The sequence below is a fragment of the Hippichthys cyanospilos genome, chromosome 16 (assembly GCF_059441005.1).
Source record: "Hippichthys cyanospilos isolate Australia breed blue-spotted pipefish chromosome 16, RoL_Hcya_1.0, whole genome shotgun sequence".
NCBI lineage: Eukaryota > Metazoa > Chordata > Actinopteri > Syngnathiformes > Syngnathidae > Hippichthys > Hippichthys cyanospilos.
In genome coordinates this window covers 13,078,581-13,095,359 of record NC_142384.1, presented here as the reverse complement: position 1 = coordinate 13,095,359, position 16,779 = coordinate 13,078,581, and the positions used below count along the sequence as shown (strand labels likewise).

The 16,779-nt window shown below is 39.0% G+C and overlaps 2 protein-coding genes across 5 annotated transcripts; one reads left to right on the top strand and one right to left on the bottom strand.

Moving 5' to 3' along the window:
* Positions 1-294: 294 nt before the first annotated feature.
* On the bottom strand, positions 295-7,800 carry LOC148410699 (cytoglobin-1-like). Of its 2 annotated transcripts, XM_088436900.1 has the most exons (8): positions 7,645-7,800; positions 6,240-6,399; positions 5,910-6,047; positions 5,618-5,699; positions 5,278-5,533; positions 5,039-5,181; positions 2,430-2,661; positions 295-989 (listed from the first exon to the last, which is right to left on the bottom strand). In XM_088436900.1, the coding sequence occupies exons 6-8, from the start codon at positions 5,179-5,181 to the stop codon at positions 825-827; spliced, it is 540 nt and encodes a 179-aa protein (XP_088293026.1). In that variant the 5' UTR covers positions 5,278-5,533; positions 5,618-5,699; positions 5,910-6,047; positions 6,240-6,399; positions 7,645-7,800; the 3' UTR covers positions 295-824. The 2 variants fall into 2 exon arrangements, with proteins under 2 accessions (XP_088293026.1, XP_088293027.1); XM_088436901.1 differs by lacking the exons at positions 6,240-6,399; positions 7,645-7,800 and adding an exon at positions 6,139-6,156.
* Positions 7,076-16,443, top strand: LOC148410698 (phosphoribosyl pyrophosphate synthase-associated protein 1). 3 transcript variants are annotated; one of them, XM_088436898.1, is made up of 11 exons: positions 7,076-7,486; positions 7,758-7,810; positions 8,238-8,304; positions 8,417-8,589; positions 8,684-8,799; positions 8,899-8,954; positions 9,455-9,600; positions 10,515-10,553; positions 12,452-12,522; positions 12,798-12,944; positions 14,071-16,443. In XM_088436898.1, exons 1-11 carry the CDS (start codon positions 7,404-7,406, stop codon positions 14,227-14,229), a joined length of 1,110 nt encoding a protein of 369 aa, XP_088293024.1. In that variant the 5' UTR covers positions 7,076-7,403; the 3' UTR covers positions 14,230-16,443. The 3 variants fall into 3 exon arrangements, with proteins under 3 accessions (XP_088293024.1, XP_088293023.1, XP_088293025.1); XM_088436897.1 differs by having other exon boundaries at positions 10,512-10,553; XM_088436899.1 differs by lacking the exon at positions 10,515-10,553.
* The last annotated feature ends 336 nt before the right edge of the window (positions 16,444-16,779 follow it).

Sequence of the window (16,779 nt, the reverse complement as noted above, 5' to 3'; positions counted from 1 at the left end):
GGTGTGCTCAAATAAAGGTATCCTTGGATTAATAATATACCAGATCTTTCTGATCATCTTTTCATGTTAAATGCAATGGTGTCACCATAAATTGTTTAACACACTCATTAGCTACACGTAATGGGATAACGCCAGACTTTAGCATTGAAGCTTTACATTGTTCATGCTGCTGACTGCAGGAACGAAAAAAAAAAAAAGAAATATCTGCATTAGACAACAAATCCGTTATATGTGGGGGATACAAACACAGTAAACGCAGCCGTATATCAGCATCTGATGACATCAGATCACAGGGCCTTTTCAGATTTTTATTTCAAAATATTGGTAAATATGAATACAAAGGTGCGTCATGATGAGAAAATCTACAATCATTACTGTTAAAAAAATGTAAAAATGTCATTCTTCTCAGTTTCCCGCATGGTGTACGCAAGCGATAACAGACTTGAGCGAAACATCGTGTGACATATACATGGCAGTTTTGAGGATATACTGTACACATTCATTACAAGGCACATTCAATGCTTCAAATGTGTCCTCTGGTCCTTTGCTCCTCTCTTGTTTTTTCCTGACCTTTATGCTGTAGTTGGGTTCAGTACCCAAAATTGCGATTCCAGTTTATTTTCATATATTCCGTTTTCATGAGTAGCATAGTAGGAAAAGTTTCCCATGTGTTATTCCATAGCTGCCTACAGATAAAATGACACGGTATTTCTGAGATGCAGGTTCTGTGAAGATATATCATTTCAAAGCTACGACGTTCATCCTTGAGGACACACAGTCAGAGGTCTAAAAGTACGCACCATTCAATAAACCCACTTAAGCTTTCACCCGGTTGAGGTTGAGATCTTGGTCCAACCCACTTCCTTGTAGGTGGCTGTGATGCTGCTGTAGAGTATATCCAAGAGTTTAGTCCACGCGCCTGCCACCTCCGCTGTCACAACATCTGGGAGTTTCTCCCCCAAAACCTCCAGGATTACACCACCGAGGTTCTGACAGACACACATATAATTGGCTTTGGTCATTTATTATCTTTAACAGATGTTAACACATGCAGTTGGAACCATTTACCTTCTGCTGTATTTGGGACTAGTCCCAAGTGTTGGCTGCTACTGTTAGTTTCAACCAACAGGGAAGAATGGTGCTATATTATTTTGTTAATCGGCAAATTATTAAAATTAAAAAAAGAACATTAAAATAAAACATTGTCCATCCTTTCCATCGCAGACTTGATCAAACATGTGATGTTGCTTTCATTAACTGTGGTTCAATGGCAGCTCGGTGCTTTGCATTGATGTGGTAGGCTAAACGTGAGCTGCTTCTGCGGTAAGCAAGCTCCTTCATAAAAAGAATGCATATCAATTTACCTCTATTAAAGGAACAATTTGGGGTGTTTTAGCGTTTAGTTATATTTACTATGCATTAGACCAGAAACTCTCAAATGACCCTCTATTTTAACGTCTTCCTTGTACTCCTGAATTTGCCCCGCCCCCAAACAATCGGAGCCTATCATGTTATGCCAGACACAATGACAGCCAATCAATGTGCACCAGGTTGTGGTTGGCCTTTGTTATCCAAACCCCAACAACTCAAGCACAAAAATCTCAATGCATACAAAACTGATCCAATCAGTGTACAGAAAACATAAAGTAGAGATTAAAAATATGATTAACACGATTAAAAACATACCGCTTTACCTCTGCCTGCATTTAATTCATGTGCTATTTTGAGACCCCTGACTCTAATGGTTTGAAAGTTGCACTAATTGGAGTTCAACCATTTTTTATTTTTTTCTGGGACAATGCAACTTTAATCTGCAATCTCATGGAAAACATCAGTAAATAAAACTTTACTTCAGTGAGCCTTGAGAAGGGGTCGTGTGACTGAAATTTAAATAAAGTACCTTAAAATGAATTTGTTTTTTCTTTCGTATTTGTTTCATAATGATTCTGTATGTGCTTGACTGTAGTGTAATTGAAAGAAAAAGAAAACAACCACTTCGTTCCTATTACTTAGCACTTTACAGTAATTCCAAACCATTGTGCAGTCGTGCAATATTGTGCCTGGAGAAATCATCAGGTATGCTGCAGATTATCATCAAATTTCACTGAATTGGTCTGTGATTGTCTGACGATTGGGATAGACGCCATCTCACCTGTGACCCTAGCAAGAATAATTAGAATAGATAACGAATAGATAGACTTAATTGCTGTTTTTATCTTTGTTCATGCATCGTTGCCAAATGGCAGAAAATTAAATGTTTTTCCTTTCGATATGTGATATGTTCCACTTTATATGACATTTATGATTGGTTGTGCCGGCCCGTGAATTTTTTTTCTAATATCAAATATCGATCTCACGAGTCTAATTTCTGAGTTTGAGTCGAATGAGTCCGATTGGTTATGCATGTTCTTTATCTGCACTCACATTACCTGAAAGTACACAGGCTCCACTTTGTGCCGAAGGGCATGGGCTTTGCCAAGTAGCTTCAGTACTGAGGCCACCTTGTCCGGGTTATCCAGGTTCTCAACAAGTGTATTGAGGTTGTTCATGACTCTGTGGGCGTGCTTCTTCAGGTCGGGATTATTTTTCAGCTCCTTTGGGTCCTCTAAGTGCTTAAACTTGTTGAAGTATTGCTTGGATGCGGGGAAGTTAACAAACAGCCTGTCAGGGGAGTAAGATAAATGTGTGATATCAGTATTAGGGTGCGGAGCTCCTCTAATCCTTTGCATTTGCAGCACCAGCTTGTTGGTTATCTATCATGTGCAAATACATTCACTGACATCTGATGGAGCATAAACACAACCCTATGTTGGTGTAAATGTATTTGCTTATATTGTTCAAATTGTCATCAACAACCGGTGCCTGAAATCGGAAAACAGTTATTAAAGGTATATACAATTATAAAAGAATATCGCATTACAAAAATAAACATTGCATCTCATGATAAAAGAAACAGGATTTGATTGTGGCTGGAAGGGATGTTATTTCACAATCCAGTTTTGGCTTTGGAATGTCAGTATTGAATAACGCATACATTCTATGAAATCTTGGTAGCTGGTGAAAATAAAATTGATTTTGTGGGTGGGACCTTGACACATCTGCATCACATTTTGAAAGTTCAGGGTTTGAATTTCATCTCCGGGCTTCCGGTTTGGAGTACGCATGTTTCCCACGTAATTGTATGGTATTTCTCCAGGTACTCTAGCTTCCTCCCACATTCCAAATGCATGTGTGTCGGATTTATTGTGACCCCAAATAGCCCATATGTGTTAATGAGAGTCTTTTCTATGAAATGTGTCCTGTGAGTGACCAATCAAGACTGCACCAGTCCAAAGTCAACTGTGATTTGCTCTATCTTACTTCAATTAAAGCAGTGTAGAAAATACACACATGGGTGATTGAGGCTTTTAACTGCCATTAACAATACCACAGCTCATTCTTATTTAAAATTGAGTTGTTGCATATCAATCAGTCATTTTTATGCAAACTGCTGCTGGAATTTTTCAGTAACTCAGAGGTCAAGCATAATGAAGAAAAATACATTTCCATTGTCCTCAATGTTATATTTTTCCATGTTTTCCCTAAATTTTGACATGTCATTGTGGATCCCAAATCACCAAAATGACAAGAGCTTCTTTTTTTTTTAAAACCCCTTCTGAGACACACGGGGAGTCAGGAAAAAGGGGGCATTTACAAACTCAATGCCTCCCACTGTTTAGGAAGTGGGCCAAAGCATCTGGTAATCTAATCCTGATGTCCTGTTACATTTTCTTTCACCAAACAACTGCTAATTAACTTTTAAAGACAGAGACCCCTCTTTTAGACTTTCACTAGTGAAGTGAAATTCTTGAAAAGGATGAAGGCTGGATGTTAAACACTATGTTGAAGGGCCTCTGTAAGTATTCAAATTTGACTCTTACACGCTAATGAGGGACCATGATGTTTAATCTTTGGAGCATGCAAGTGCACCACCTGTGATGGCATATAAATAGCCTCATTAGTATTTTATATGGGCATTGGAGTCTTAATCCTTCCTTATCTATTCTTCAAGATGAATCCAGAAGCTGAACCCCGAGAAAGTTTTTAATTTCACAGGCTGCGTCAACGTCTGCTATCTTAGATACTATCTGCAACCTGTACCAGGGTATGGGCAGTTTAAAATTTTAAGTTTACTCTGAGGATGATATTGATGGAAAAGAAAGTTCCAGTGTGTGCGTGTGTTTTATTTATTTATTTTTTAATTAAGGCTCCCTCTTTTAACCAGATTATCAACTCATCTGTAAGTAATATATAAGACTAAAGGTGACTGGGAGGAGTTAAATGCTCAGCATTCCATCGGAGGTCCCCTTAGACTTTCACCTCATACTGCACATATGAAGATTTGTAGGATCATGTGAGGAATAATGACTGCGTCAACATCTTTATACAAAATGTTGATAAATCTGCTTTATCGTCCCCACTGTTTCTGTTTACTCAATGAGGAGACAACAACGACAGCTGCGAAGCCTTCAAGAGTAAACCGTAGCAGATTGCATGGTCCACCACACTTGGATGAAGAAGATGTTTACATGATGGCATAACAACATTCACTGATGCAGTTAAGGAAACAGTCACATCTCAGATGCCAAAAATAAAAAAAAATAAAAAAAGGGACTGTTCTGCAGGTCTGATTGTGATATAGTCGAGCCACTGTGGGATGCCTGGCATTCAAAACATGGCCTGATTTAAGGGAGGGAGCCCTTTGAGAGCCAAGGGTGTCTGACTGATGGATTGTTGTTTATCCCTTTGCGTTTAGTATTTGATAAATGGGATTATGTACGTGGCGGAAAGTGAGACTATTACACACAAAATTATGACGGGACGCATTCCGCTACACATAATATAAAAGGTCAAAAAAGTTCACCTCAAGGCTCATATCACAGAAAGTTTATGTAGTTCTTTCCTATTTTCTGATTGATGTGTTTTCTGAGAATAAAATAAGAAATAATCGGCGTTATCTTTTTCGAGATGCTGTAAATAAGAGAGTTAATCTAAATACCTGATGAGTATGTCCACTCCATTATCATCACAATTCTGGTAGACCTTTGCCCAGGAGTCCTGGATGTTCACCTTATCCTTGTCTGTCAGTGGGCTTGGTCTCTCCAGGTGGTCCACATCTGCCTCTCCCTGCATCCCCTGCATCTAGGGACACAGTTGATCAGTGCTTAACACATGCAGAAGGCAGGGCAAAGATCTGCCCCTCACCCGCAAAATACGAAACAAAAAGTCAAATCCTACCTTTTTTCTTGTCTTGGCTCTTTCCTAGTGATGGGAGAGAAAAGGAAAAAGCTGCTTCCCTTTTTGTCTTTGTCCAATGAGAATCTTTGCTCTCCAGCCCTGACTCGCTGCTGAGTGAAGAACGGGCTGAAAAAAAAAAACACAAGAAACACACGCAGCGAACGAGGAGGAGCTTCCGTCCTCTCCCTGTCACACACTCCCTCTCCTCCCGCTCCCCTTTCCACCTCAGTTTTTATAAGTGCTGTTTGATGAAAACCTGATGAGATAGAAGTTTGAAAAAAATAATCCGCTGTCAGGGATACAATGTGAGATTAAGACCTCAAAAAAGATAAAGACTCACACTGCGACCTGTTCTTCCACTATTCCCCATTCTTGACTGTTCAGGAGATTAACCTCTAATCATTTTCGATTCCACTCAAAGCCTGACCAACAAAAATGGAAAAGCACACCAATTGGTGTAAATTAAACAGATTGACGTCAGTGAGAAATAGGACAGACTTTCATTCATTTGGATTCGGTCTTTGTTACAGACTGCGTCACAGCATGGTTTCACCCCCACCACCACACACACACACACACACACACACACACACACTGCCCATCATGTACTCTTTGAAATGTATACAATTCACCCTTGCTGTGAGCCCGTGACAAAGGTTATCCAAGGAGGTGGTATATCTTGGTTTTGTTGTCACAGCTGAGTATGTTCTCAGATTTCATTGCTGGCCATGCAAGCAACACCAACCAGTCAAGAAGTAGTCTAGGGCCACCTGTTGAGAGAAACAAAAGTTGAGTTCACTATTCACAGCATTTATTGGGGAGCTACAATGTGTATACAGAAGGTGTGAACAATGTACAGACTCAGGTTAAACATTCACAAGTGTGTCATTAATGATCAAGCCGGTTCAAAAAAAAAAGGAAAAAGCGGCAGCACAAAGTTGTGTGTACGTGCTACTGCCAACCTTGTGCGACCAGGTTGTCATTGTTTGCATATCAAACCAGCATTGTTTGTAGATCTCCCCAGTTGGTTTAGTTGCACTTCAAGGTAACTTTTAAGAGTCATCAGGGTCAGATGATTGATTGATGTCATGCTCACCAAGTCAGATCAGGTCATCTTAAAACCTGAAAGACACAAATTAAATATAACTCTTTAACTGCATTTTGGGTAATATTGGGACTTGTAATCAAAACAAAGTTACACATGAAAGAGCTGCAATTAATCTCTGTAATGACTAGGGCTTTGAATATCACTAGTTGGAGAGATGCTAGTCTGCTTGCTAGGTATTGTCATTTCTAGTTATTATTTTCTTTTTTTTGCAGGACTGGAAAAATGATGCAGCACTGATGGCATGGATATTCAACTCTGAATCTCTCCTTGCATGCTTGTGGTTTATAATGAGTTAATTAAAGAAAAAATGTTAACAGAGCATTATCTTGAGATATGATGGAAATCCTTTAAAAAATATTCATGTACATCTACATCTAAGGAATCCTGGTTAATTATCTCATAACGAAGGTGGGGAATTTATGGCATCTTATTAAATGTTTTATAGCACAATGCAAGGTACTTGGGTAAAAAAAATCTTTATGTGTATATTGCAAAAGTAATCAAACTACTGGCATTAAAAATCTCTCTTTTTTAGACGACAAATGTGTTGAACGCAATGAAAATGCAACATTGTGATTGAATAAACAAAAGCCAACCAAAAGATGCATTAACTGCTCTAACGCTTGAGCCAAACGGTGACATCAACATTGTCCGACGCGAAAGTGCAAAGTTTGTCACAAAGACGATTCCGTAGCAGCACAAGTCGCCTGATGTTTCCGCCAGCTGCATGCTACCTGAGCTAGTCAGGTGCCATCCAGTCGTTCGAACAACCGCAACACGTTCTAGAATTGATTCAAGTGACGCATGATGCTTCTGTGCAAAATCTAAGTTTATAACAAATTAAAAGTTGTAGTTTCGATTGGCGCAGTTTAAGCTAACGGGGTAGCTCAAAAGCAGCTAGCAAAGTCGCTAACGTCAACGTCACTAGAAAGAAGACGGCAACTAAATAAACTGAGTTTTCACCCCAAATAATCCGAGGACCCTCGATCGTGGACGACATAACACCAACAAACGCGCAATGAATGTCGCAAAAAGTGGTTATCGCGTTTTCTCGGCGAATTCCTCTGTAGCATGCACAGAGCTGGCGAAGAAGATCACAGAGTAAGAATACTGTTGCAATTCATCAGCACACTACATTGTTCATGTTAAACTAAATTACTATATCCACGTAATTAATACGTTTCCATGGTATTGTAACCCGGTAAATGTGCAGTATTTGATTAGTTTCTACGTGGAATGCGTGCACTTTATTTACTTACCTGGCCAAAGGGTGCATGTAGCCATCCATTTTGACATTCCTACAGACCACGTGTTTCTGTAGGCATCACCAACGTTGAAGATTAATTTGAAATGTTGTGCTTTTGGTCTTCAGGCGACTTGGAGTTGAGCTGGGAAAGTCTGTTGTCTTTCAAGAGTCTAATAGTGGTAAGAGAAAACAAAACGGGCGAGTCAGTGTGCAGTTGCATTCACAAGGACGGATATAAGAAAAAACAAAAAACATTCCCCATTTGCATGAAAATGTGTCTCTCATAGTGTATTAGCATATGTGGTTGTTTAATGATCAAATAGACAATTTTAAATACCATCGTTTGAGCTTGGCTGTACTTAACAGATCTAAAAATTACCATTAGTGGTGGTATGGTTATTTTCCTAAAATTAACAGTGAAATGAATTCTATAAATGTGGCGAATTTAATTGCATTTGTAATTTAATAGAACATCATGAAATTGAAGCCCCAGTGAGGTTCATGAAGGCCGTATTTTTTTAATGTAAACGTTGATATAATGTTAATATTTTAAGTGCTGCAAATGTGTGTGTTTAATTTTTGGCATGTACATTTTTTTGTATGCAGAGACAAGAGTAGATGTAAAGGAATCTGTTCGTGGGCAAACCATCTTCATCATCCAGACAATACCAAGGTGAATGTAAATACTGGAAACATCTGCAAACTGCAGCTGTAACTGAATAATTCATAATCTATCTGTGGTGGATGTTCCATGAATTATTACATTGTCCCCTTACTCTAAGCAGAGATGTCAACACGGCAATCATGGAGCTGCTGGTTATGGCATATGCCCTCAAGACGTCTTGTGCAAAGAACATCATTGGAGTTATTCCGTACTTCCCATACAGCAAACAGTGCAAGATGAGGAAGAGGGGATCCATAGTATGTAAGCTGTTAGCGTCAATGTTGGCAAAAGCAGGTAAATAGCTTCGCTGTCACCTTATTTGTCCAAACTTTACCTATTGCAAGATTTCATTTGCTGTTAGCAAAAAAAAAAATCTACGTGTCTTTAGGGTTAACACACATCATCACAATGGACTTGCATCAGAAAGAGATCCAGGGTTTCTTCTCTTTTCCGGTGGACAATTTGCGGGCCTCTCCATTCCTGATCCAGTACATCCAAGAGGAGGTGATAATTCCACTCAAGCAAATTTATGGGCAATCAAATAATGTATCCCTTTTAAGCCATGTTGTGTTTTTTTTTTTTCTCTCTCTAATATGCCTACAGATTCCAGATTATAGGAATGCTATCATTGTTGCCAAATCCCCAGCAGCAGCCAAGAGGTAAAGACATGGAAAAAGAATAATTTGATTCCTTAATTGAATTCTTTTTACAATTAAACATCTTCACTACCTTCATACAAGGATATTCTGTTAAAAAGGCAAAACAGATTACTAAATATGTGTAGTAAATTACTATGAATGGTGACCGCGGTCAAAAAGACGTATGCATGTTTAACCGTTTGTATGTGTGTGCAACCGCTCATGGTGGCGTGGATCACTCGCAGATCGACTTACTTTGGTGGCTTGGCGCGACGTCTTCTTATTTTGCATGTTCAACTCAAACAAATCAGTCATGCATCCAATGATAGCAATCCTCACGAGAGATTAGTGCACGGGCGCGAAGTCCGTTGTACTTGAATTACTTTGCACTCGTAAGTCTTCGATTCGTAGTCATGGAAATTCCCATTCCATCATGCAAACTGCCTACCATTGAATACATGCAATGTAGGGGTATTTTGTGAAAGTTAAAGAGCGCTATATTTTTGCTTTGAATCTTCTAGAGCTCAGTCCTATGCAGAACGCTTACGTTTGGGTCTGGCTGTGATTCACGGGGAGGCTCAGTGTTCCGAGTCGGACATGGCAGACGGAAGGCATTCACCGCCATGTGTGCGCAACACCACAGGACACACGGGATTAGAGCTGCCTTGTAAGAGCGGTTTTATTTATTTATTTTTTAATTGATGATTTTGATTGTGTTTTCAGATTTTCTCCCATGACTTTATAGGTTGGAATAACCCAAAGGCAGCACATTGTTTCTTCTAAGTGAAGCTAAGATATGGCTGTGTGACATTTCTCCCAGCCTGTTGTTCATTTGTCATACTTGAAGCAAACGAGAGGTTTCAGGTTAAGGCTGTTATTCACTCATGGCATCAATCATACATAAATAAATAGAATGCGTGTGAATGCATGCTTTGATTCGCTTAATATTCCATTACTGATCACATTGCAACTGCCAAAATAACCCAAATTTATTGAGTTGTTAGCTATTTACTGTTTGCATTTGTCAACTAATTATGTAAAAGCAGGAAACCTATTCAATGTACATACGACCCAAATGGTCAGCTTCAATATGATACCATTTTTCCCAAGCCTTCAGTCATCATAGTCCAACCCAATGCACTTCATTAGCATTTGATAGAAATTTGTTGGGTGGACAATGTACTGAGATCTATGAATTTTCAAACTATTCATAGTTTATAATTTACTGGTATATATATTTACTTTATATTGTTATGATCACGAAAACAACTGACTGACGAAAAGGAATCAAATGTTCTGTGTCATTGGCAAACGACTCCAAAAACATCCTCATTTATTTACTGTAGTATAAACATTTCTGTTTTTACATATGTTTTTTTTTTTTTAATTCTTTACCATTGACTTTAAAAATCCTCCCTCGGAGCAGTAATCATCAAATTCCCCCCATTTAGTATACAAGAGGAAATACTGACACAAGTCCAAAACTTCCGCAAGAGGATTTTCCAAGTCTTGGGATCATTTGTTTGTGAAATATTTGTGCATTTGTCTTTAACTTGGTTGTTTATTTGTTGGCAATAGCAGGCAAACAACAAGCTCCGTTCCCTGGCATTGAGCTTCCAAGTACGAGCGTAAACCTAACCTCCATCTAACTATGAAATGGTTCCTTTTCAAATGGCTCCTCAAGTTGTTCGTGCATGTGCTGACAAAGGGTTTGTGCCGCATCCTGGGAAATAGTCTGGATTGGAGAAGGACAACTGGTGCAAACACGTTCAAAGTTCCAAGCAGTAACCCAAAGGTCCTCCTTGCTTTGTATGCCAAAGTGTTTGATCAAATTTTTGCACCTCACCTCAGATTCCAGACAGATAGTTCTACAAGATGGCCCAAACCTTTGTTTCTACTGTTCTGATTTTATTTTTCGTAAATCAAACCAGAACCACGCCAAACAGCTTTTTGTATTCTTTTATTCTTTACGAAAATATCCGGACTCATCTTGCCAATCAGCACATGTTGCATCCTTGTTGAACCCGCGCTTTTGAAAAACCCGATTAACATTTTGCTCCTCTCGACTGCATGAGATGAGACCGATAAAGCATGCTTTCTCTAATGGAAGAGGGTACCTTAAAGGGATATTATTAAACCTATTCAGTCATTTTCATTGGTAAACTAACAGATAACTAAAGTGTTTTTCTTGCACAATTAATACCTTTAAAACATATTTCGCCACCTGGTGTCCACCGAAAATGACACCCTGTGTTCAATAATCTGTAATCAGAAAACAGAGCCGTGATTGGTTGTTACCTAATCTTTGAGGACATTTTATATCATTTTTAGTTGACTGCAAGCGGGCAAATGTGCTTTTTAAGTTGTTAATTAAACGTGGAAAACTATTTAATTCATCAAACGAAGCACATTTTTCCCGCTGAAAATGGCTAAATAAGTTGGTATGCCTTTAAAAAAAACAAGCTTATTCTTAGTTTAGTGCAGCTTCACACTTTCAAGCAGTGTCAAGATCAGACATCCCCGACGTATCAAAGTGTCTCGGCAAGTCGTAAAGAACTTTACAGAAGTGTGTTTACTGCTAACGTGGCTCTCAATGGGTTGACTTCAAGGTGTTTCCATCACTGACTGATGCTGTGTGCCTCACGGTATTCAGTAGTATTGCACAAGGCATGCGCCTCCTCTCTTCTTCCTGATACTTTTCCTCTTACAATTGTCTTGGTTGGCTGAGTGTCTCCTTCAAACCCTTTGAATTAAATGAAGCATTTACATGGCCAACAATTCTCACAATGCAGCTGTTTTATTTGACCAATAAATGACAAAGTTGCTGTTGCAACTCATGAAGAAAAAAAAAAAACCTGAAAGACAGGTAGGACTAAATAAACATGCAGATTTAGTATGTTTTATTGCAGCTAGCCCAACTGAATTTGATTTGATGTTGGTATTTAATCGACAAATCACAAATCTGTGATTGTCACGTGAGGTGCATTGTGGTTATTGTTTGCATGTATGCAAATATTTGCTGGAAGCAGTGATGTTGGACTGACGATTGACCCATCAGATTGGCAACCGTGAATGAAGAAATCCTCAGCAGTGGTTGCCATACGCTGTTGTCCATTGTCAAATACGTTTCTCTGGTGCATAGTTGTTCATATGCACATGCTGTCATATGCCCGCCGCAGGCATTTGAGACGCCGCCTTCCGATTGGGTATCCTGGGCAGAAAACCCTCTTGATTCTTTGCATGGCATGTGCTGTACATTTTGGCATTTCAGATTAACCTCCTAGGGTAGGTGGGGTAAAATGGGGGGAAGAATTCTGAGAAGTAACACTGCCAATTTCAAGTTAAGGCCGCTTCTTGCTGTCAGCCGATCCATTATTAGGAAAGGATTTGGCATGCTAATTATCCGAAAATGCAAATCTTTTTCTCAACCCATTTTACCCAATCTACTGAGAATGACTTGTGATGAGATGGAATGGAAAATCTGCAATGGTTCTCACACAAACTGATTTCCTTTTCAGTAATGATGGCCAAGGAGAAACCTCCCATTACTGTTGTCGGGGACGTGGGGGGAAGAATTGCCATCATCGTGGTAAGAGGTTTTGACAGTGTATTGTTGATTGTATGATCCCGCCTGGGGACACATTTAACTGTCTTTTTTTTAAATTTTCCATCGGTTTTATTTTTGCGTTTACATAGGTACTGCACAAATACTGCTATAGTGAGATGTTATGTGCACAAATCTGCAATTATTGGTCCACACTTGTGGCGGTAGCATGTTTTCCTGTAAATAAAAAGACTTAAATTAATAAATGCCTTAATAAATACCTTTAGCTCATAGTTCTTGTCTGCTGTTTTTTTCTCCAGGATGACATCATAGACGACGTAGGAGACTTTGTGGCGGCTGCTGAGATCCTGAAAGAGAGAGGCGCTTATAAAATTTACATCATGGCCACTCACGGTTTACTCTCTGCTGATGCGCCACGTCTCATAGAGGAGTCGGCCATTGATGAGGTAGGAACAATGGAAGTTATTCATTTGGGTCAGTTGTAGATTTGCAGCTTTGTCAACAATGTTCTAGTACATCTTAAAGTAAAAAGGAATAATCTTGTCATTTCATAAAGTGAAACCCTTTCTGAGTTGTCGATCATGAAGTACGTGGGCTAAATGTGGCCCACCACGCCATTTAATATAAATGCCTAATTTTCCTATATCAGTCTAATGCCTGCATTGACCATGAACTGCATTACTCACAATGCATGCCAATTGAGTTACCCACAAGGTGACAGCATGCCACCTCTATTCACAGATGTTATTTCCCTAACAAATGTTAATGATATATACAAATACTGATCCCAAAACGTCAAACTCCCCTCCCCCTCTACCTTATATACTGTAGATTAATGAAATTGCAATGAGATGTGCCAAGCTTTTATTACTCATATAGTTGTCTCACAGATTAGGAACCCTCAAAATTCACTGAAAATGACATGATTACTTACGATCAGTCAAGAAAGATATTTGAAACCGAAATGTCACGGCCCGGGTTGCTTTGATAGCAGCCTTCAAGGTTTTCTTCATTGTTGAGCCTGCTCTCCCTCAACGCCTTTTTAACAATACGCTATTGGGTCATTATGGGGTTCAGATCAGGAGAGTTCGCTGGCCTATCTATCAGAATGACACTATCGTCAGGAACCAGCTGTTGGTGATGCTCAAAATTTATTTTCCTCTGACAAGACAACTATGGACCAATGAGCAAGAGTCCTGTTCTTTTTCTCGTCGCCGAAGATAAGACACTTCTGAAGTCTCTGGTTCATGAGCGGCTTGACCTAAGGAATGTGACATTTGTATCCCTTGTCTCGGATATGTCTCAGTAGTGACGCCTGCTTTTGCTTGACAATCTTCTCAAGGCCTCTGCTATCATTTGTGCTTCCACTTATTCCTCCACTCAACTTTGAACGAATATGCTAGAATAGAGCACTGTGAACAGCCAACTTTTTTCGCAATGACCTTTTTATAGTTGACACTTTCTCAGCGATTGTGTAGTCTTCTGATCCAGATCATTTAAAGGATTTTAGTTGCTGAAATTAGTGATCCCCGCAGCGTTGTATCCCTAGTAAGAATGCGTTATGTATTTTAGGTGGTGGTGACCAATACAGTCCCGCACGAGGTGCAGAAGCTCCAATGTCCAAAAATCAAGACTGTGGACGTCAGTATGATCCTGGCTGAGGCCATCCGCCGTATCCACAACGGAGAGTCCATGGCTTACTTGTTCCGCAACATCGCCGTGGATGACTAAAGTGTAAACCCGAGAGGTGGGTCTGATGGCAAGTCAATGATGGTGTGCTTCTCCGGGATTTTCGGATTCTTCTAGCACACTACTGGGAGGGGACAAAACTTACATGCATAAAATATCTTAGTTATTGTCCACCTGGAACCAAATGGTGTTCCCCTTACTTTGAACCCCCCACCCTCAAAAAAACAAAAAAAAAAAACAAAAAAACATCAGCAACAGCAATACTGTTTAAACAAGTTTAAGCGATTATTTTACAGTATTTTCTTTTTAATCATCTTTAAATTAAGATTGTGTATACAATGCATTTTGAAGTCACATATTTTTGGAAACGTACTGTACATAACCCAGGATGATTGATCATTGCAAACAAACAAACAAACAAAAAAGATCTACTAATGTTTTTATTATCCAAATACTGTACAAGTAGGAAGATCCATCTTGCAGTTATAAGTCTCAAACTCTGTTGCTGGCTTTTGTGCTCTGCGCTGTTTTGCACTGTGACTAGCTTGCATTTAATATGGAGTTTGTGGTTTTCAGCCACCCCAAACTCCTTATTGCATTTTTTTTTTCCCACCATGTATCTGACATTTTTTGTCTCATTGGTTATGCTGAGTTACACGGAGAAGCTGTGCCGTTTACATTGCAAACAAATTTAACTATTGCAAATAAGAATGACTTAGGTTTATGTTGTTTACTATCCTCTGTTACTGTTTGACTAACTCGTTCTATACACGTGCGCAACAGTTGTGATGTCATAGTACACATTTTGATTAAGTTCCATCGTTTTTCGGTGGTGCCTACCGCATAACTTATGGTTGTTTCTAGGGTTAGCCATTTAGCTAAGATCCCCTTTCAAATAGTATTTTCATAAGCATGCGCTGTTTGTGCTTATGTAATTCCCTTTTCAGTGTTTTAAATGTCGATCCTTACATAGGGTGACGTCCCGTCGTTTTGTCCCTGAAGGGTCATGGCCCTACACTCCGTTTTTTTTTCCTTTCTTCCCCAGCAAGCCAACTGTTGGGGTAATTGTTCGTCAGTCATACAGCTGTCTTATTGATTTCTACGATAATCTAAGTAAAAATGAATTTCAAACTTTTGCTTTCATGTTCGTGTGATACCGGAACTAGAACTTCTTCCTGCTTCAGTGTTGATGAATTTTGGGAAATGTTATTCCATTTTTTGCCACGCAAACATCAGAAAAGCCACATGTCAAGTTAAGTTGCAGGAGATACCATTTTTACTATTTTGGCAGAGCACCGAGACAAAACGAAAAAGGTGCAATGACTAGTTTAGTGCTGTTGAACTAATAACACATAATAATAACACAACCAGCAGTTTCAAAATTGACCAACTATTAAATTTGTTATAAATAGTTCCTCTTGAGAATTCATTGCATGTTTTATTTTCAGCGAACTTGTCGTGTCCTGGATTTTATTTCTGAAAGTCTGGTCCCCTTATTCTTAGCAAAAATGAAGTTTTCACTCCTTTGGCTACACAATCTTTGTCCTTTGAGTAAATCTTCAAAAGCAATGATGATGTGTAATGCCCACTCTCAAGCATGCTAGCAATGTGGCATTACTGTTAGCAGGGGCTTGTCTGTCTACTCTTAAACAAAAATGTATTTAGCTCAGTTTGAGGCTGAACTAGCATTGGATGTGCTAGCATGCTAGGAGGCTAAGGTGAAACGTACTTTTCCTTAAGCATTTAAGCGAGCCTCAGACCAAAACTCGCATGATTTTTCAACTTCACCAAAATGAAAACAGACAACCACTGGGTGCCTAGATGATAATAAGACATGTAATTATCAGAGAAAACGTACGTAGTGGCAACTGTGCAAATATGTAATTACAGTCTTTGTGTACTGGTGAGTTGACATTTTTCCCATTGACCTATGTATTGTATATTCTGAACATGTGCACCTTTTGAGCATTAAAAAAATTAGCTTAGTCTGTCTTTTAAAATAGCTCTCTGCTCAGGGACATGCACTATGTGAGCCAATGCGAAATCTTTTTTTTCATCTTCCCGACGGTGGTTTGCTTTTTGCCACTTGTTGTAATTAGTCTTCAAAGCATTATTTCTTGTCAAATATAGGCTAATGTAAATGCATGTGCTGGGTCAAGAGCAGGAAGTTGCTGTATTGTCTTCCCTTTTTTCTTTGTCTGCGTCTCACCGGAATGTTTGTCATTGTCTGTTAAATAAATGAAACAATTTGCCATACCGGTGCCTCATTTATCCAAGACTAATTTTGATATACCTCTGAGTAGTTCATCTAATGTTTTCCGTTTGATTGCTCAAATCCATTTCTTCTAATCTATAACTGACCACACATGGGAAATTCCCCATTAAATAAGCATTAGCATAGATAGTATTGAATACCGTACTTTGGCATACAAAAAGAATATGTATTTTTTTTAAATAATACAAATAAATCCTGAGTACTGTTAAGAGGTTAAGATTTGGAATTTAAGATAGCTTTTGTAAAAATATGGATAAAAAGCAGAAAATGTGCATTTAAAACAGAAATCACACTTCTTCTGAACTTTTCAGGCATTT